The 21250-nt window shown below is 46.2% G+C and overlaps 2 protein-coding genes across 3 annotated transcripts in view; one reads left to right on the top strand and one right to left on the bottom strand.

Moving 5' to 3' along the window:
• Positions 1-1642: 1642 nt before the first annotated feature.
• Positions 1643-10893, top strand: ky (kyphoscoliosis peptidase). Of its 2 annotated transcripts, none has more exons than XM_088309831.1 (7): positions 1643-1706; positions 3948-4490; positions 5490-5604; positions 5702-5819; positions 7317-7508; positions 7639-7829; positions 8244-10893. In XM_088309831.1, exons 2-7 carry the CDS (start codon positions 3954-3956, stop codon positions 9566-9568), a joined length of 2478 nt encoding a protein of 825 aa, XP_088165957.1. In that variant the 5' UTR covers positions 1643-1706; positions 3948-3953; the 3' UTR covers positions 9569-10893. The 2 variants fall into 2 exon arrangements, with proteins under 2 accessions (XP_088165957.1, XP_088165965.1); XM_088309839.1 differs by lacking the exon at positions 1643-1706 and adding an exon at positions 1737-1872.
• Positions 10894-11187: 294 nt separating this feature from the next.
• The window catches only part of dnaaf9 (dynein axonemal assembly factor 9), a 25554-nt gene continuing 15491 nt past the window's right edge, over positions 11188-21250 (bottom strand). The window contains exons 32-37 of the mRNA XM_088309886.1: positions 20735-20841; positions 19479-19553; positions 18958-19115; positions 18359-18415; positions 18130-18223; positions 11188-17331 (exon numbers count right to left, since the gene is read on the bottom strand). Of these exons, the coding sequence (XP_088166012.1) occupies positions 17231-17331; positions 18130-18223; positions 18359-18415; positions 18958-19115; positions 19479-19553; positions 20735-20841 (592 nt within the window). The 3' untranslated portion in view covers positions 11188-17230. The remainder of the gene's footprint in view (positions 17332-18129; positions 18224-18358; positions 18416-18957; positions 19116-19478; positions 19554-20734; positions 20842-21250) is intronic.

Here is a 21250-nt window from a genome sequence, read left to right as displayed (position 1 = left end):
CGAGCGCTTCGAAATCTGCCTAGCAACAAGTGTCAAAATTGTGTTTGTTTGTTCAAAATCCTACTAAATTCTACGTTAGTTGGGAAGATGCTACACCGGTGTCTGATATCTATTTTTAGATTTAATAGAGTAGTACGGCACTTGTCAGTTGGCATACGATATATATTTGTGTGTGTGTGGCTTTTTGGATTAAATCGGATTTGCAACAAGAGTTCAAAAAATGCTTCACTTTTTTGGGGGCGCAAAATCGCATTCAATTCTGGAGTAATTGACGTCAATTAGGTGTAAAAAAAGAAATAAAAGTAAAGCAAGAAAGCAGTTTTTACAGTTGCCATGAAAATTGTGTGCAGCGAATGAGTGGGAGGGTGACGCACGGCATTGAATCGGCGTTATAAATAAGCGCGTTTTCCTGTCCAGCCACTTGTTTGTCAATCTCATTTTTATTGGCGCTGCAGCAGCAAATGTTTGCACGCCGCGAATTCCGCCTAGCAACAAGAGGAACTTGCGCAATTCCGTCAATCTGCGACCCGGCGTGTCCACCCGATAAAATTTTATGGCGGCGGGAGGTGACGTTTATTTTTTACAAGGAATCAGAAATGATTTACTGCCTTTGCTATGTATAGCCAGGCCGAGTTGAGCCTCAGCGTTTGGAGTCTGACCATTTTTATCTCGAAATATACAGTAAACACCAGCATTTGCCCCCAAAATTGATTTTTTTATTTAATTTTTTTATTATTACATTTATTAATCATTGTCATATTTCCTTGACACGACAAGCGAGCTCCCTCGGCGAGTTTCATTCATTCCAAGACCAAACATTCCGACTCCTTTCTTGCGACTCTTTTGGTTTTCATTTTGTGTTTGCCTGTTTGGCCTGTTCACAAAGCAGCTGTGTGTGTGTGTGTGTGTGTGTGTCCACATGGCAGAGCAGACCAGCGAGCGAGCAGGCGGCCACGTCGTCGCGAGTGATGACGTTCACGCCAGCAAGACCAAATGTTGAAGAACTACAACGGGCAAAAAGTTCAATGCTGGAAAGTGGACTCGATTTTTTTCGCACACGACACAAAACAAAATGATGGCTCAAATCTCCGAAAAGTTGGGCCACTGAGCAGTCAGCTTATAAAAGTTGATAGAAGGTCAAATGAAGTTCAACTTTAAAGGTGAAAGTGCATTTTAGGTTGATCCTGAAATGTCAACTCGAAGCTCAAAACATCCTCAAACTTTTTCTTAGTGAATAAAAAAAAAAATGGTTTCCTTGGTGAAAAAACAGAAGGGTGCAAATAACCTCCCCAAAGAATTGTTCTTTTTTCGGGAGCCACTTAGCCGACGGCGACTAAGCCCCGAGACACTTAGCCACATTTTGACTGTCCGTCAAGAATTTTTCAAGCTTCAAGTTTCTTTTTCGGGTGGTTATCCTCACCGCGACTTGTTGATGTGTTTAGCACCAACGGACACATTATGGGATGCCGGCCCGCGGGTGCAAGCCAACATACATCCTCGTCACGCCCACGCACACGCGCACGCGTGTCGGCCACCCCGATTGGCCGCTCCTTTGTACTATTTTTAGGCCCGTTATTCTGGGGCCCGCTCCTGGCAGGCTATATAAGCGGCGCCCCCGCCAACCGCCGCCCACCGACGACACGGGGAAACAAGTCCATGCCGCACGCTTGCGCAAACTCACGGCAGGCATTTGAAATCGGCTCGGGGTGAGTACACGTCGCGCCGGTGAGCGTTCGGAGCGCGTTTGCGGGAGCGAGACGGCTTTCATCAACGTCCTAAATGGCTTTCAGTGGGCGTGTTTGAAAAGTGGCCCGTTTCAAAACCGAGCGATTGGATTTCAATTCCAGCTGTACGAGGTCGTCGCATGCGGCGGTGAGTCCGAGTCTTACGACAAAGACGTGTTCATGTGGACGTTGTTTACCAACTGCTCGTGACTTTCAAAACAAATGGGGAAGAATATTTACGTTGTCTCGCAGATGCGAAAAAAAACGAAACGAGCCAAAAACTCGAGGAAGAAACAAAGGCGCAAATATTGACAGGCAAATTGGCAATTTCAATCATTGCTGTTTGTTTTTTTTTTTCATCTTGTGGATTTGAAAATGCTAAGAAAAATGCATCGTTTCTCTTTTTGATCCAAAAATACAACAAAACAGATCCAAGCGCAGTGTCGGGCCGCGCATTTCACACGAAGGCCTTCAGGGAAGTCCGACTTGAATGAATCTCCCTCATATTAGCATCATTTCTGACACCACGGCTGGACAAAGACACTTACCCACTCCTGAGTGAGTGTCGGACGACCTAGCTTCTCTTGAAAATGTCCTCGCAAGCGTATCTGCAATTAAATTCCCTCCTTCGGCCATTGTGGTTTAAAAAAAGCAAGAATCTATTTTAGATTTTCGACATTCGCCAGTGACGACTTTCGGGTGTGTTGATTCCGCATAGCGCCGCCCCCTCACGAGTGAGTAGCCAATCACAAAACGCGTTCATCACCTTCAGCGTAAGGCCAGCGAGAAGGCCTCACTGTCATCAACTCGCGATCTGATTGGCTATCGCAACGGCCTATCAACGGTGAAAGCCCCCTTGGGACACAATACAGACGCCCGCACGATTTTATTGGAAAGCCTCGGACGAATAGTGCGCGTGACTGGTATTGTGAAATCTGCCTGGCAACACAAACTCGCTGAATTTTGATTGGATAAAAGCTCTCACTAAAAATACAACTCTAGGATAGAATATGACTTCAATGTGAAGAATATGATCGTGATTTCTGGTTGGTGTCAGGCCAGCAAGGTCTTAAAGGCCTTGACCGCCCGCCATTGTTAGACGTATAACTTCTTTAGAATCTCGCTTTTCGCCATCGGCCGTCTTGAGGACAAAAAAAAATTTTGGGACTTTGACAAGTTCTTGCACGTTTCAGTTGCAGTTCAGTTAGCAGGAAATCAAACGGCTCAATTTAAATCATGAAGACATTTCGCGATGTGATTTCAATTTAGCGACAATCGGCAAATCCTGCCCAAAAGTGATCCCACAAAAAAAAAAAAAAAAGTCAGAGTTAGATTAGTCAGCGCACGTTTAAATTTGTTGCGGTTCCACGTCATTCCTGAAGCACGTTTTCAAATTGTTGCGGACTGTCAAAACAAATCAAGAAGACAACTGGTGGATTCGGAATGCTAATGCTAATGCTAATAAGGAAACAACACGCTTCTCCAATCTGCGTGTTCACACTTGACACGATTCCCTTTGTCGCCTGATTTTCGCCAGCTGTTTGCTTTCTTTGTTTGCTAATGCTAACATGCTAACAACATAGGAGCTTCTTGCTCCTTTAAGTTGCTACAAAAACTCCACGAATGAAGCAGAGGCACGTCTTCGAGACACACAACTCCCTTCAGAGCCAGATTTTAGCGAGCGAGCTGTTGGCCCACTTTGAAATGCTAATAGTGGAAGCAATGCTAACAACATAGCCGCTTCGCTAATCAGTGTTTACGCAATTTCCTTTGTAGCCTGATTTTAACGCGCCAACTTGATGTTGATAATGCAAAAAAAAAAAAAAACCAAAGTAACAATTTGTCTGGCAAAAGATACACAGGTGCCTCATTTTAGTCGACTGTTTGGCTACTTGGTGACAGAAAAAGTTCGGAAGGATTGGGAACTCTTTCAGTTCAACATTTTTCTTTGTCAACCTTTTTTTTTTTTCTCGTTTCAAAATGCGACAATTCCAGCAGGAAGAAATTGTAACGTGAAAATAATCGGCTGTAAGACGTGACAAAGACGAACGACGCCAACCTCTGCCATCATTAACAGTCACGAATAGAAATCATTTCATTGCCAATTCGTCACTGTCGTCCGGAGAGCGCATCGTATGGAATACGCAGATAGACCGTCCATCCTGAACGCCAGAATCTTGTCTTTTTATTTTGGGGGTCACTCGTTATGCTTTCTCCCTCTAGGCCGTGATGATTTCGGCAGAGGTCGGAATCCAGAAGTTCTCGTTCCCCTTCTCCCGCTCCGCCCAACTTGATGAGGCGAGCCAGCCGGGATGCATCCAGGTGAAGGCCCTGGAGCTCGGCGGGCTTTCCCAAAATCCCGCCTTCAGCCCGCCAAGCGCTGTTGCGTTTGTCGGCATTTTGGCAGACCGCGCCCACCTGCCGGGGGACGCGCCGAAAAGCCCCGTGGACGACGTCCAAGCCCCGCAGAGCGCCGTGCTTTCCCGCCGCAGCGTGTTCGAGAAGCTGGCGGCCGAGGCCGAGGATCAGCGGCCGACGGCCAAGCGGCAACTGTCATCGGAGAGCGCCTCCAGGAGCGTCGCGGTGGTGAAGAAGAGCGCCGTGAGGGCGGAGGAGCCGCAGAGGAACCTCAAACCCAAGGCAGAAGTCGCGCCGAGGAGCGCGGTGACCACGGCGACGGGAAGGAGGAGAAGAAAGAAAGATCTCTTTGCCAATTCCGACATCTTCCACCGGCTGGATTCTCATGTCATCGGGGCAGGCGCGGAGGTGAGAAGTCGAAAACAGACCCGATGATTCGTTGACGCCAACGAGCAAGAAAGGAACAAAAAAAGTCATTTAGGACGATGTGGGTCGGAGAAAGGATTCAATTTCCAATACGAATGAAAATCAGTAGAACAAACCCAACCTAAACACGAGTGATCGACCGATATGCTTTTTTTCAGGGCCGATACCGATACACATTTTTAGTAGTCACGGAGGCCGTGAAGGCGTAAAATGGTGTCCACATTTTGAAAGTTTGCTTAATTGCCTCTAAGCACGTGTTTCTTAAACAACTTTAGTGATTTACAAAATAGTAAAGTTTTTTTTTTTTAGATCTTGCAAAATAGACAAATTAGTTTTAAAAGTCAAACAAAAAGTGCACGGAGCTCCCAGGCTCAGCTGAATGTCTTAAAGTTCAATGAAAACAAACTTTTTTTTCAAGTTCACTACGGCAAATAGTTTTCCATGAGTTGTAGCAGACGTTGCCTGTTGCCTCCCGCAGTCCGCGTGACTCGAGGCGAAAAAGCAAAGAGACAGATTACTCCTAATTGGCTGCAACAAGAAACCAATCAGATCGTACTGTGGGCGGGCCAATCTGCTTCTGCAGGCAGGGCCACCAGCACAGCAAAGAGAGAGAGAGAGAGAAGTGTGCTGCAGCGAGCCAAAATAAACCAACTTTTAATTGATCGGCCTTGAAAGTTAAAAAAAAAAAAAAAAGGCCAATGTCGATAATCGGCAAAATGACAAATATTGGCCCCGATAATCGGCCTGCCAGATAATCGCTCTGTCACTACCAAACACTAACCGAGGATAGGACTGGATTAAAAATCAGGTGAATAAGAAACCCCCCCCCACCGGTCGTCATGGTATGGCTCAGCAGGTGAGCAGTGGCTCACTTGCACGAGACAGGGAGTAGGCGTAATCATTTTTTGTATTCTGACAACAAGAGAGTGTGTTGACTTTCCAAAATGCATGATCCACTTTTTGTTGGCGTTTGTGTCGCAGCTCAAGGAAAAGCGCGTTTACGACGTGGCGACCATCGTCCGGAACATCGCAAGCGTTGCCAAGAGCGAGCTGGAGAAAATCCGCGCCATCTGGGTTTGGCTCTGTCACAACATCGGTGAGGATAAGTCCAACTCGGATCAGCTCGGTTCCATATTTTGGTGCCGTTTTATTTGGGCATCGGAACACCAACGCGTCGTCCTCAACGTCCGCAGAGTACGACATCAGCGGCTTCCTGGGACGATCGGAAAAGCTGTGCTCCGCGGAGGAAGTGATCGCGACCGGTCGGGGAGTTTGCTGCGGCTACTCCAGTCTCTGTATGGAAATGTGCAGGTAATCACTCCCGCTGGCCTGCTAACAAGTTTCTTCTTCGAGGTAGTGGACGCGAGTCCAACGTGAGTCGCCAATTTCACGACTTGGGGCAAAAACTCAAATTAAGAATGACTCCACTTGAACTGGATGACTTGATGACTCGTTCCCCGGCAAAACTACCGGCCGTACCCGAGTACCCGTTCCGACGTGCCTCGTGTTCAAAGAAATTAAGTATGTCGATCACTTGGACTTGTTTATTTTTCAAGTTGCTCGCAAGCAACGACGCTTTGTGTAGTTGAACTAGCAAAAGCGGTCGCCGCAGTTTTGCTCACTTTGGTCAGATGACAGTCACTAGAAAAAGCAGCCACATGACAAGTCACATGACAGTGACAGCGACAACAAAGAATGCTCTTCCACTCGTTGGCCGGAGTTAAAATCAACCCGGTTGACATTCATACAGAATAATAGCTTGATGGGAAATATGCGTCTTAGTTGGCAAACACAAACTCAAGCGGCTAAGACCTTCAAGGCCTAACATCATCCAGAAATCGCCATCATATTCTTCACATTGATGTCATATTATATCCTCGTGTTGTATTTTTAGTGAGAGTTTTTATCCAATCAGAATTCAGCAAGCTTGTGTTGCCAGGCAGATTTCACAATACCAGTAGCACGCACTATTCGTCGAATCGTTTGGACATCTGTTCTGTAAGAATTTGGGGCTTTTTGTGATAGCCAATCAGATCACGAGTTGATGACAGTGAGGCCTTCTCGCTGGCCTTCCGCTGACGGTGATGAACGCGTCTTGTGATTGGATACTCACTCGTGAGGGGGCGGCGCTATGCGGAATCAACACACCTGGAAGTCGTCACAGGCGACTGTTCGAAAATCTAAAATAGATTCTCGCTTTTTTTAAACCACAATGGCCGAAGGAGGGAATTTAATTGCAGATACGCTTGCGAGGACATTTTCAAGAGAAGCTAGGTCGTCCGACACTCACTCAGGAGTGGGTAAGTGTCTTTGTCCAGCCGTGGTGTCAGAAATGATGCTATTATGAGTCTGAAGGCCGACGTGTGAAATGCACGGCTCAAGCAAAAAGTTGACCGGAAGACTCGACTTTGGTAAAATTGAGTGTGGTAAGTTGACTTGGTATCGCCATGGCAACTCGGGACTTGAAACTTGCAGGCCAAAACTTAAGACCGCCGCCGCCGCTTGTTTGTCTTCTTTTCAGGAAAGCGACGGAAATAGATCGACCACGACAGCAGTCGGTAGCTTTGACGGAGTAAAGAAGTCATTGCGACAAATCGTGCTTTTCTTCACAGGGAATGCCAATTTGGAGATTTCAATCACAAGCGGCATGCCGGACACACTGAGTCATATTCCACAGCGCAACGCATTTAATGGACTTTTTCATGGGCTCACAATAGAGCGCCATTCGGCCCTTAATCCCTTTGGGATTTTCAAGATAGACATTTTCCGGGGACGTCATGGGGGGGTGCGCTCTGCTTGTTTTCACAGGTTGGTGGGCATGGAGTGCCAAGAGGTGGCCGGCCACAGTAAGGGCATCGGCTACCGCCAGGGCCAGAGCCTCCGGAACGTGAAATCGGATCACCTGTGGAACGCCGTGCTTTTAGGGGGGCAGTGGTTCTTAATGGACGCCTGCTGGGGAGCCGGACGAGTGGACATGGAACACGAGAGCTTCGTCAAAAGGTCTGGGGAGGGAACCCGAGAGTTATTCCGCCGCCTCGCTTGATTTCGCGGCGATTAGTGGTGAAGCGCGGCTTAACAAAAGCGATGCTGGGGTGTCTGAAAAAGCACCTGTCGTTTGTCCCCCCCAAAGCTTTGACGACTTCTATTTCCTGACGGACCCGGAGGAGTTTATCGAGTCGCACTTCCCCGACGAGGAGAGATGGCAACTTTTGGAGGCACCCGTCACCCTGGAGGAGTTTGAGAGGCGAGTCTTCAAGACCTCGGCGTTCTTCGGCATGGGGCTCAGGCTCATGCAGCCTCATCACTGCCACCTCGTCACGGGTCAGTCTGACACGCAAATGATGAAAGCCCGGAAATCCGTGAAAGACGTTCGGGGAATACCGAGCCGAATTTAGCCAAACTGTGACGTCAGGACGACGCTAATTTACGTTGTCTCCGCCCATGACTTTGGAAGTAGGCTGAGATTTTCCCCGTCAGACTACATTGAAAGTTTATCATGTTAAAGCAAAAAGCTAATCGGCGTTAGCTTCCGATAAACGACCCACTGGGATGTTTGGCTACACGAACTGACGTGTCACTCGGCGGCTCGGTGACGGTCGATGCGGGTCACGCTGGAGGCGGTCTCCGTCTGAAGTAATGCCGGCAAAAAGCGGCTCGAATGTTCTTGTGAAATTCACCAATTCCGGCATCAGATTGCAAAGCGAAAGAAAAACTGACGTCATCTCTTCTCCTCAGACGAAGGGGAGGCCAACATTTCCTTGGGCTTCTCCAGGCCCGTCACCTTCACCTACGAGATCACGCCGCACCAGGACTTGCTCCACTGCGGCACGCTGGAACACAAGGAGGGCGGCCACTCGTCCTTCGGCCTCCTGACAGTGTCCCGGCGCAGCATGAACCTGCAGCTGCTGCCGCCCGCCAGCGGCACCTACAACCTGAGGCTGTACGCCCGGCCCGAGAGCGTCGCCACTCCCCTGAGTTGGGTGTGCTCCTTCACCGTGGAGTGCCTGCAACCGAGGGCCACCGAGGAGATCCCGGAGAACCCCTACCTGTCGTGGGGGCTACAGCTGGCGGCGGCATCCTTGGGAGTGGCGGGTAGCAATCAGGGCAGCGAGATGGCAGAAGTCGAAGAAGGCCGCTTCAAGTTGGCCTTGAGGACGTCGCGCTCGCTTATGATGCTCTGCGAACTGGTTCATCCGGACCTGGAGGCTTCGGTCACCAAGCGATGCTTAGCATCTCAGATCCAACCGGAGATGCTGACTTGCCACGTCGTGTGCCCGTCACGCGGCTTCTACCGCCTCTCCGTCTTCGTGCGGGACTATGACAAAACAGACGTCAAGTTCCAAAACGCCGCCAACTTCCTGCTGCACTGCAAAGGGAAGGTGGCCGGCCGGGACGAGCTCTTCCCGCCCAATCTGAGCTCGACGTGCGGGCCGGGCACTCGCACCTCAGAGGCGGGGCTGAGCAAATTCAGCCACACGGCGGCGCTGGTGAGCACGCCGCAGGGAAAATGCAACATCACCTTTCACAACCAGCGAGACCTGGAGCTGCATACCACGCTCCGGCAGGCGGACGACAAGCAAACGTCCGCCTTCCCGCTGGCTCGACATCTTTTCTGCACGCACACCGACAGCAAGGTGACGGTGAGCGTGGGTTTGCCGGGCGCCGGGACGTACCGGCTGGGCGTGTACGCCAGGACCAGCCCCGGCGGAGAGTTCAACCCCATGTGCGACTTTGTGCTGAGGAACAGCTGCGACAAAGCGGGACTTCCTTTCCCGCGCGTCTACGCCGCCTGGAGAAAAGGGTGCGTGCTCTTTGAGCCCCGGGTGGGCCTGCTGGACACGGCCTCCTGGGTCCGCTTCCGGGTGAGGATCCCGGGGGCGCGGCGAGTGTGCGTGGTGGGTCACGGGCGGACCGAGCTGAAACTGAACAAGAGCCGGGTCTGGGAAGGCGAGGTGTTCAGCGGGGAGGGAGTGGCAGAGGTCAAATTGGCGGCAAACTTTGGAGATTCCGGAGACATGGTGGTCCTGATGACCTTTGACATCAAAAAGCCGTCGCGCTGACACGAAATCCTTGCGATCCAACTTCAGGTCCATGTACTTGCGTGCTCTTTGTTCTCGCGAGTAAGACGATTCGAGCCGGTTCAAAAAGCTCTCTGAGCATTTCTTCGATATTCTTGAGGTCGACTGAGTCGTGACCGCGGACAGTTGGGCAGCACGGCTACTTTTAAAACTGTCAAACTGATTATTTAGCCGACCGCTGATGGCTCAGAAGCAAGTTCCACCCTAAAAACGGTGCACTCTTCACAATAACTGACGCAGCACAAGCAATGCTTCGTTTCATTCTCGTTCCCTGTGCTCGGTCGTTTTGACAAGCTTAAAATGTTCTGTGGGCTGGGGTCAAGTCAATAAATTTGCCAATCCCACTGGAGGGGGCAGCTGCTCATTTGTTGTCATCGCATTGATTTTCCATTTTAATAGTTACTAGTAGTAAAAACTAGTTTGATTACGTTTTGTGGCGCCCCCTGGAGGCCAAAGCGTCCTTAGCGCTATACAGTCTTGCCTCAAGGCCTCGACGCACCAATCGGCACGGAGAACGACCGAAGAACACGCCACAAAAGCCGACGGAGACGCCAACTACCACGGACCTTCCGTGCATGCGTGAGATGCAGTACCCCTCCAAGCCATCGGCGGCGATAGTCAACATGTCGCCTTTCACCATTTATGTCCAATAACGGCGGCCGTTGGTGATTGAGAGTGATTCCTTCTTTCCAAAGAGGAGAGAAAATGAGCAGAGTTCATTTAGTTCTTGGGCAAGAGAGTCAGCGTTTTCCTGCTTTCGCTAGCCAACAGCCAATCAGCCCGACTCTCGATTGGCGTGTTGAGGCCCTTGAGGAGCAAACTCGGATGTGATTCGACTCGGAGGACAACTACATGTTATCTGTGAGTAAAACGTGTGCACTAGTTGGCAAACATGCGCTACTAGTACCACTAGGAACATTATAAAATTCTACGAGGTGACAACTGGTGCACAGTTTTGCCTCAATCGTAACGTCCGATGGCAGAACTTGGACCTGAAGATGGGTGACAAGGACACGGACGAACTCCTCAAGTGTCTTTTTTTTGTACATAGCTGCTAACGATTGTCATGAGACCGAAAGACGGCAAAAGACGACGGAGTTTTGCGCAGGTTCAAATTCAGCCGGTTGATTGTTGAAAAGCTTGAGGCTTTTGATGAGGCAGACTTCAGGACGACAGTTTCAACTTTTTTTTTTTTCACTGGTGCTCAGCTGTCACGGCTGAATTTCAATGTATTTATTTTGTGTATTGGCAAGAACGGCTGCTCTGTTATAAAATACGGATTCAACATATATCAGATCTTTTTTTTTTCAATAAATATTGAAGGAAACATGTTTGTGTTTATGCTGTATTTTCCAAATGAAGACCTAAAAAAAGATTGTAATTTATTTCACCTAAATGTGTGATTGAACACAAAGTACAACTATAAATTGTTATGAAGACTAAACCTTTTTGAAATTTTTCTTTCCCCACACTAGTTTTTCCCTTCAAACACAACATTGCCTGTGACCAAAAGAACACCACAGTAGTAGAAATTAGTAACTGCTCAAAGCAAAAAAAAAAACTTTCAAGCTTACAAGAAGGCAACAAATGTCATGAAAAGCCTACTAGAACAGCTGAACTTTATTTAGGGTTAATCCGAGACAATGTCAATCCAGGCAAGTGCGTTAAGATAAGTTTGAATTTCATGGGTTCAATTTTGAACAGTTCGAAGCGGGTGTGCACACTTTTGCAAAAATATCACTTGAGGTGTTCATGTTACAGGTCACATGAAGGGTGGGAAAAGTTTTGAAATCGCCGATCTCGGTCAATTTTTTTTGGTCATTTAAACAGGGGTGTGTAGACTTTTGAGAGCCTGCCGTGAGTCCAGACCTCAGTCCACTCGGATGTCCACTCAACCCAGTGAGAGTGACGAGTGTTTACGTGAGGCCGTCACGGTGGGACGCAAATAAACCGGCACAATGCGGGGCCCAGGCCGGGGGAGGATTTTGGTTTTTTTTGGGTTGGGTCGCAGCAACTCTTGGTTGATATTCGAAGAGAGGCGGCCCGCGAGGGGTTCAAGGTGCGTGCGTGTTCCCGCGCGCATGCCATGAGTGTTTATGTGCGTGGGCCTTGCCTTAAGTCGCTGGGGGAGAAACAGGCGGCTCGGCGGTGGCAGCAGGAAAGGTTGATGTCAGAGGTTAGCCATGTGGAGCGCTCCATCTGCCTGGCAACAATACCACACACACACACACACACACACACACACACGCATTTCCCCAGCTCATAAACACACACACACACACAGACGCATGAGGAAACAGGAGCCGTCAAAGCTTCTTGCCATGCGGGGCCGCATCGTTGGCATTCTCAGCACTTTTTGAGCCGCGCTCGTTCTTGGAACAGAATCCAAAAAACTAGCCGAAGAACTCCTCAAAATTTACAACTTCAAATTCAAATATCTGGTCTATGAAATGAACAAAATATGTCCGTGTAGACAAGGTTGAGTGTGCAAAAAAAAAAAGGTTTGGCAGGTTAGAATAGTTTTGGGTTGTCCAATGATAGTTTTTATTAATTTTTGTTTTATAAAAAATGATGGTTTTAGTTTAATTTTCTTCTTTTCTTAAAAAAATGTGCATTTCTTGTGGGCAAGATGTATATTACAAAAAAAAATTTTGTAGCAAAAACACACCAAAAATATGTGCAAAAGCAAAATACTCGTCAAGTTAAACGCATCACCACCGTACCGTCTTAAATAAAGCGTTCCTCGCTTGCCAAGTTGCCAACTTCCAACGTGGATTTGCGGCTTCAATTGCTGTTAGAATTATTGGATGGAGTCCTTTGCTTTCTTTGAAAGATATATTTTGTTTTTCTATAGGAACCAAAAAAGGAGAGCACTGATTGAGATACGTGACAAGGGCAGGGAAGCCTGTTGAATTCTATGTTTTTTTTAATTTTAGCTTTAGTCTTACGAAAATTAAATAGCAATAAAATGAGTTCAAAAATGATGTACGTAATATAATCGTAAATTGGGGGAAGTGGCCACTGAAGGCCCAGGTAGCAAATTTGTGCACAAAGTTGTCATGGATCCAGTGGAATACATTTTTAATGTGATGAACGCACACACAATCAGATTTTTACTGTTTGGTCAAGAAAAAAAACAAAAAAAAACGGCATCAGTCACAGGAGAAAAACAGAAGTTACAGCAAATTGTTGTGCAAAATACAATTGGGCAGAAATGTTTGGCAGCCTTTCGAAAGCAAGAGAGAAGAAGTGAGCCCTTTGTTTCCTTCTTTTTCTCCTTCCCGTAATCGAATTCTGTCGGCGTGACATCAAAAATCCATCGCGACTCAAGTGGGGACAGCCAGAATAAAAGCTTCCTCTTCTCGTTGCGCACGGACATTAGTCACACACAGCTCGGACAAACGGACGGGTCGCGTATGCAAAGCTCCCGCCGGACGCAATTATTTCACGCGAACGAGGCCTGAGAAAATACAAGTCACATTTGAAAACATTCCGCATTGGATTGTTGGTGCCGCTTCCCACCGAACTTTGTTTTTATCCTACAACATCCGCTCGGAAACATGAGCCAGAGAGCTCGCCAGCTCGGGAGGTGCGTGGAGGGCCCTGTGGGAAGCCCCAGAGTGCAATTTTGGGGGGTCGGCTCCTAAATTTGGTGCCAAAGTGCATTTTTGGCTTTGAATCTCAACCAGCAACGAGCACTTTGTACAGAAGGTGGTTTTCGCACGTCTGCGTCGCAGTTTGGAGATTGCGGACTCGTCGCAGTTCACAGACGCGCGCCGTCGCTTCACTGGAAACTTAAGTCTGCACTTTGTGAGCAGCGGAACGGCGCGGAGGCCGGTCATTTTGCCGACGGGTGCAGGTCGGCGGATTTGCGAGAGGGAGGGCTTCGGCGCCGTGGGAGTGGTCGCGGATAATTTCCATTATGGCCAGTCAAAGCGGCAAAAACGCACTTTTAACACATTTGAGGCTACAGAAATAATAATCATCGTGTTTGTCATCCAAAATTGGGGCAAAAACATCCCGACTTGAGGTCTTCGGTTCTGTTCTAATAAGGTCCTAGTCTAGTTTTCCTGTTCTAAAAATGAACAAAACATTCGGTCAGCTCAGACGGCTGAAAATGAGATTTGGACGTTATTAGCCTCGTTTGCATTTGAAGTGCAATTTGCATCGATTTCAGCGCTCCAACTCGGGTTGCATTTTGCTTTGGAATGCTTTCGAGCCCTCGTGCATCGTCGCTGCCCGCGCGACTTTGCTCTCTGGCTGAGTTTAAAAAAAAAATAAAAGAAAAATCAATGATAAGGCTGATTCCAACGATTCCTTTCACCGACACTGTTTCAGATCTAATGACGCATCTTTGCCGACCAGGATGAAGAAGTCAACCAAGGCACTGCTGGAGCCCACATTTTTTTTTTTTTACTCCAGCAATTTTCAGTTGAATATTTTACAAAAATATTTTTTGCTGGTTTGTTCATAGGCAGTCTTTGTTTGTACCAGTTGCTTGGTGAAAGGCTTTGACGTGGCATCCTATTCCTATGACATCATCACACATGCAAATACAGTGCAGGCATAATCGTAGTAGGAATCAGATACGTGAAGAATATCAAGTTACAGAGGAAGTATAATCTCAGTGGTGGACGAGGCTGTTTGGGGGTGCGCAACATCTGCGCTAATGCAAACTTTTTGCACTCAGTTCAATTTTTTTATGCCTCGAAATTATTTTTCAATTAATTATTTTTTTTTTTTTTAATTATTTTTGCGGAACCCAGGACCAATGTGGCGTGTTTCCGTTTGTTGTGGCAAACGCTTTGGACAATTTTCTTCAATTCAATTGTTTAAATGGGCCAAAAGAAAGTTTGAAAGTTGTCATTTCTGCAAAGCGGAGCTGCGGTCGCTCGTCGATTCGATCGCGTGTTAGAACGCATTCTGAGGCAGATTCGTCGACAGAATAATGGATAGAATAAACGATTCTAAAAATATTTCGCTTGGATATCTTTTTACAAAGTAATTTGATTTAATGTCTTATTTAAATTATACAAAGCCGTTGAGATTACGATTCTCAATGAAACAATTTAATATTTCATTTATGATGGTCATGAAATAGAAAGTTAGGGAAAAAATAATAAAAGAGACAAAGAAAATTTTAATTAGCATTTCAAAAAAATATTTAAGCATTAAAATCATTAAAATATTAATTACAAGAGGGATGCACATTAAATGGTTTGAATTATTATTATTATTGAATTATAAATTATTCTCTTTTTTTAAAATTCAATCAAAACATCTTGGAAAAAAAACTTGGAAATTTAACACATTTCAATTCCACCATTATCCATTTTCTTTTAAAATAGTTGATTTTATAAATATTTTCAAACCAGTTTTAAAAAGAACATCATGCTCGAGACTAGTGATGAAAGAACGTTTTTGTGTGTGTGTGTGTGTGTGTTCACTCACAGCAGTCACATTTCTTTGTTGTCACACCTCGCTTGCATTTAATCCCTCCCGTCTTTTTGAGGACTTCTTTAGGCCAATTAGCGTTTTGCCAACGCGCCGAGCACAATCCCCGGCGGGATTACGTCACCGACACGGCGACTGTTGCGGGTTTTAAGAGACGCCAGCGAGCCGCCAACGCGACCATGCAGTCCCGTTCGTTTTCTTTTGCATACAAAAGGATGTCGGTTACACATAATCGTTAATGTTTTTCATTTTTTTGGGGATCATTTTACATTTTTAAACAGTAGGAGCAATGTGATTCGTACAAACGGTATAGTATCGATAAAAAAGCAGATACGACTGTAATCGGAATAATAATAATCTTCCATTTCTATAGGGCCTCAAAGTTAGGGAAAGAAGCGAGCGCACAACGGAGGGAGGGGCCGGGGCGTTGACCCTCGTCCGCAGGCTAAGTGGAATACATTACAGGCTTACTTGGTTGCTATGTTGCGTGCTATTCTAAGCATTCCGTTATTGGAAAAGATCGCGGTGGAGCAAACACACCAGCACGGGATCGTATGGCTCGAGAGCGAGGACGGCGGGACAATACGTGGTGCCTTGCGTTCGGGAGGGGAGCGGCAGGGTGGATTATATAAATCCGCGCAGAGACGCAAGCACAAGAGGGCGAGGGGGGGGTGGATAGCTTTTATCACTTTTGCCCTGTCGACCTGGAGAAAGCGCTTTTATTGTTTTCCTTTCCTCTCGCTGTCTGGCACCACGCCGACGACCAGCCAAAAAAAAATAATCATAATTTCGGCAAGGCGACCCAGAGAAACTCATTGTGGAGCCTCCTTCTCAAAAGGTAGACGAATTGATTTGTGGGAAAGTTTGAATGTTATTATTAGATATATTGGGAAAATATCGTCCGATTAATCGGCGCAGCGTTTGCCTTCCGATTCATCAAATACTAGAGAAGAAGTGTATGCTCTTAAAGCGGCTGCGTCAAAAGTAACCCAAATTGGGCCAAATTGCAAACGATGGAACGTTTTCCAAATGCGGCAGGTGTCCAAGGATCGTTTACGTCACGGCAAGAACACACAGTTTTGTTTTTTTTTGTTTTTTTTTGTCAACACTGCTCCATCATGGATGAAATGTTTTTTTTTTTTTAAGCTTCTTTCTGTTTCTGGTTCTCATGTTGTGTTGGAAAACATGCACAGAACAAGTCAAACACGTGAGCTTCTATGCGAGACAATACATAAACCAGCGTCTTTCACCATTTGTCATACATCAAGGGTGTCCAAACTACAGCCTGCGGGCCATTTTCCACATCGGTTCTTCTTTTTTAAACACTTTATCAACCAATTAAAAGAGTTGAAAGTTGAGAACAAATCGATCGACTCTTTTTTTTTTTTTTTTCTTGAAAGACAGCAACGAGCAAAAACAGTTTTAACACGTCGGAGTAAGTCCGCTACATCAAAAACGGCTCCAAGCGCTCAGCCACTATAGCATCACTCATGGCTCGAAGGTCTTTGAAAAAGAGATTGAAAAGTTGATGTACATGTTTATTAAATTAAAGATGAAGAAGGTCAAAGTGGCCCTTTTTTTTTTTTTTCAGTATATGGCCCCAGACAAAAGTTTAGACACCCCTGTTCCAATCGGGAAAAAAAAACATCTGTGCAAGATGTGTAATCAGCTTGCATCTATCTCTGGCTTTCTTCCTGGTAACCATGAGTGGAAAAAAAAAAAAAAAAAAAAGAGCGCGGTGTTGTCGGACACGTAATACCGTCCTCAGCTGTTCCGCCGTCGTGGGGACCCGCGCTCGCTTAATTGAACTTTCATTAGCTTTGCGGCAAGGGACTCTTAAAATAACGCGGCGGGCTCGCAAGCCGCTGTCGTGGTGCCGGCGGCCTCAACGTTTCGCTGTTTCCATCGGGACAGAGCAGACAGGTGCTGGGCCGGATTGGGTGACGCCAATTCTTGAGAAAGCCCACCGGCGGGGGAGCCCGGCACGGCCGCCGCAAATAGAGGCATTAATTCGCCAAGTGACATAAAACGCAAACGGCGCGAGCCGCCCGCCAGTCCACGTGGAAATTCCCTTTGGTTTTGTGCGGCGGGTGAGGGACGGCGAAACGGACTTCCTCCGAAGCTCACCTTCGCTTGAAAGAAAGGAGCCGAGTGTTCGGCGACCCTCCCGTCAAGTGGATGATCTCACTTTCAGGGGTCAAACAGGTCCGCTTGCAGATCCAACTGGCGGTTGAACACCTCGATGTGCTTGTTGGCCTCGGCCACGTACTCTTTAACGAACTGACGCATGTCTGCGGCGACAGGAGGGTGAAGGAGAACGGAGGCGCGGATGCGACAGTGTCATGACTACGATCCCACGAGTTCTCAAAACCTTTAAAAAAAACTAATTGCTTTAAGTACTACAATCAACATTAAAATACATCAAAAAGAAGGCAGAGGTTTTATTCCTAAAATGTATATTTAAGATCGTAAACCACCGCAACATTAATATATTGATTCAATACAGGAAAACAAAATACTGGACTCACATTACAGAAAAATTGTACCTATGCAAATATTTGCTCTGGAAGACGGAATGCAAAATGAATTGTTAAATACAAGCAAATTGTATTAATCGTCGTGATAAGGTTGACTGTAGTACGCCGATTGCATCGGCAAAAACATTGATAAATAAAATGTTTAAAAAATCTGATATCACCCCCCCAAAAAAAAATAAATAAATACAAAACATAAATAAATACTGAAAAAAAAAATGTCACTGTGCAGTCCCTTCGTTTCGTGCAGTTCAATTGGAGAACTGGATGTTTTCAAACATTTATTGACGTATCCAATGCAAAAAAAAAAAACTCTGCCTCATTTTTAAAGTGTATTTTAATGCTCTTGGATCGCTAAGATTTTTTTTGCCACAGGATTTGGCCTAAAAAGTTTGAGAAGCAGTTGCGATAAACTGCAAATTTCTGCAAGAAGGGATTTTAAACACTCCACAAAAAAATTAAAAAAAATAAATAAATAAATCCACGATATAGTGGTGGAATAGATGATTTCTGCAGTTAAGATATTCAGCACACGGCGTCACTGCTGAAGGATACTTGGATGGCGGTCTCGCTTCTCTCCAAACACGTCCACGTATTGACAACCGTTGTAGAAGAATCCCGGCGGCAGCGGGTCGAGATGTCGGCTCATCTTCACCACGGGAAAAAAAAAAAAAAGGTCACGCACAGACACACACGCGAGAAGACGACAAACTAAGCGCCAGCATGTCTCGAACGCCGACGACTCACGAGCTTGTCGCAACTTTGCCAACCGCAAAACACTCACATGAATGTTCTTCATTTCTTGAGGCGAAAGCGTCGTTTCGCTCTTCTTGGTCTGCATCTGCGTGCAGCGCAAATAATTGATGAAAATCCATGTTTGTCTCTATCCAGTGGCACCTTGACTTACAAGTTAAGTTTCCTCTGTAACCATGCTCTTAACTCAAACCGGTCACCTCAAAATCCACTGAAATGACATTCGTCTGTTCAAATATTAAAAGTCAAATAGATTTGCATGTAATTCATATATTTATTGTTTGTAAGTGTTAAGGGACTAAAAAAATAAAATACTTTATTATTATTAATCAGTTATCAGAATTTGATCCTACCAAATATCCGAATCGGCATGAGCCTTAGAAAAGCCACATCGGTTGGTCTGAAGTTCAATCGAAAGTATTTCATTTTTTTTTTTTTTTACATGAAGCCAAATTAATACATTTATGTATTTATTTTTTTTTTTTTTTTAAACCAAGCAATGCCTGGCATCTGTCAGGTCTCAGGTCTCAAGGTACCGCTGAATCCTATTTGGCTTAATTTTGACATTAAATGCAATTTAATAATTACAACACTATAATAATACATTTTTTTTTTTTTTTCATAAACTACCTGCTTGGTGCACAGTCTGAGCGAGTCCTTGAGCGCATCTTCGCTCAGGCCGATGCCATCAAAGACCAGAAAGCTCTGGAGCTCGGCGCTTTGTTCCGGGACGATGCGCAGGTCGCCGCTCACTGCGCTGTAGCTCACCTCCGTCACGTGTGGCGAGTCTAGAGTGCCCCGTGGTGCACGGAGAATGTGTGTCAGAACGTGTGCTCAAGAATAAAGTGTGAGCAAATTCCCAAAGTTTGTGCTGAGGAATTGAAACCAAAATTGCTTGTGGGTCCCAGAGATGTTTTTGTGTGTACTGTGAAGATAAACACATCCACCCAATTTCACGTCAATGATTTTTTATTTTTTTTTCCTAATTTTGAGTGACGAGAGAGTGTCGGGGGATTGTGTTCCGGAGCTCTAAAGTACAGTTTTGGGGGGCATGGTGATGCCTCCAAAAGGACCGAATTAATCACAACAAAAAGAACAATTTCTGATTAGAGCTGCGCGTGATGAAAAAAAAAAAAAAAACAATCTCCTACCAGAAAACCTGACTTTTCCCCAAACGTTGTAGATGTTCCCTTTGAAGGGGCTCGGCCTGAGCAACGCCTTGAATGCTACAGAGAAGACAGAAGCAGCAAAACGTATTTTACTTTTTCAATTCCGACCGACGTTTTCATGTTTGTGAACTGTCGCAACCAGGCCAGCGTACTTTGGGTGGCGCAAAAGCAGTGGCGGGAAGTCAAGGCCTTCGAGGCTGGCCTAACATCATCAAGGAATCACAATCATATTCTTCACTTTGATGTCATTTATCCAAGTGTTGTATTTTTAGTGAGAGTTTTTATCCAATCCGAATTCAGCAAGCTTGTGTTGCCAGGCAGATTTCACGATACCAGTCGCGCGCACTATTCGTCCGAGGCCTTCAGATACAATCGTGCGGGCGTCTGTTCTGTCAAACTCAATGAGCTTTCAGAGTTGATTGACAGTTGCGACAGCCAATCAGATCGCGAGATGATGACAGCAAGGCCTTCTCGCTTTTGTGATCGGCAGCTGCTGACTTGAACTGAAAACGATGACGAAAACTTCCTGCGTTTTGGGTTGCACCGTAAGGTATGCCTGAAAAGGTTCAGACATTTCTCTACTTGAAAAAAAAAAAGGAGTGAGGCATTTAAATCGAGTAAATGTAGTAAAGATTCGGTTGAGAAACTGCCTGCAAATGTTGTAGCCACTTCTAAGGGGACACGAAAACGTCCATCGTCAGCTTTGTGGAAGACACTTTTGCGGAACAAAGTAGAAAATGTTGTCTTGAGTCAATGAGTCATTTGGCAAAATGTAACGGACGGCCCGATAGCGCACGCGGACTAAAAAAAGACAAATCATCAGCCAGTCGCTCACTGATCGTCCCATGCCTGAATTTCCTCCACATTTATTTTGGAATCAACGTAGAAATCTAAATTACGACCGCCTCCCTTGCGATCAATGTACCTCACGTGACGTGCCAAACATTTCAATCACGGCGGTTGAGAAAGAGCCAAGGCAAGTTTTCTCAATCGGGTTTGAGGATTCTTGAGCTTTCGCCACCCGCAATTCCGTGTGACGTCATGGTGCAAAAGGTCAAGAAGCACAATTGTTCAGTTGCGAGCTCCCAGGCAAACGTTTGGCAGGTTGCGCTAACAATGACATCTCTTTGGCACCGCCGGCGTGCTCAGATTTGGAGGGCAAGGCGCTATTATGTCATCGGAGAGCTCGCTGCCAGCTTGGAGAGCGAGAGAGGCGGGGGTCTTTCTTTCCATCTTACCTTTACAGCGGGCGACAAACGCCGGCCTCTCCAGGGGCCGGCTGAAGGCCACGCGATGCTGGGCGAGGACCAGCGACCCCGAACCAGAGACGAAGCGGCCATTGCACCTGAAACCAAAGCCTCGCTCTTGTTAAGTGGAAAAAAGCTCAAATTTAGCCCCTGGTCACTCTGGTACAAAGTCGTTGACATTTGCTCGGCATTGTACAAACGTTTTAGGATACTGAATGACTCCATCAGGAAACATAGAGGATGACTTCCTGTTTCTTTTCGGCATTTTTGCAACTTTGACACTTTTTTGGGTTTGTTTTTAAGAGTAGAGTAGTTGTGATGGATAGATTTGTCTTCCAAATTGCAAGTGCCTAAAAATGTGTTTAGAGGAGTGAATTGGAATTAGTTTTGTTCAATTCAAGAGGACACGACAGAGCATGAACTCATCTACTGCCATTGACGGATAAAGACGTCAAAGATCTTTTTTTTTTTTTTTCAGGCTTGGATTCTTGAGACTTTTTGGAGGTC

Source organism: Idiotropiscis lumnitzeri, chromosome 1 (assembly GCF_059441095.1).
Source record: "Idiotropiscis lumnitzeri isolate Australia: NSW breed Sydney's pygmy pipehorse chromosome 1, RoL_Ilum_1.0, whole genome shotgun sequence".
Taxonomy (NCBI): domain Eukaryota; kingdom Metazoa; phylum Chordata; class Actinopteri; order Syngnathiformes; family Syngnathidae; genus Idiotropiscis; species Idiotropiscis lumnitzeri.
Note: the sequence above shows the minus strand (reverse complement) of the source record. Positions and strands in the feature narration are given on the sequence as shown.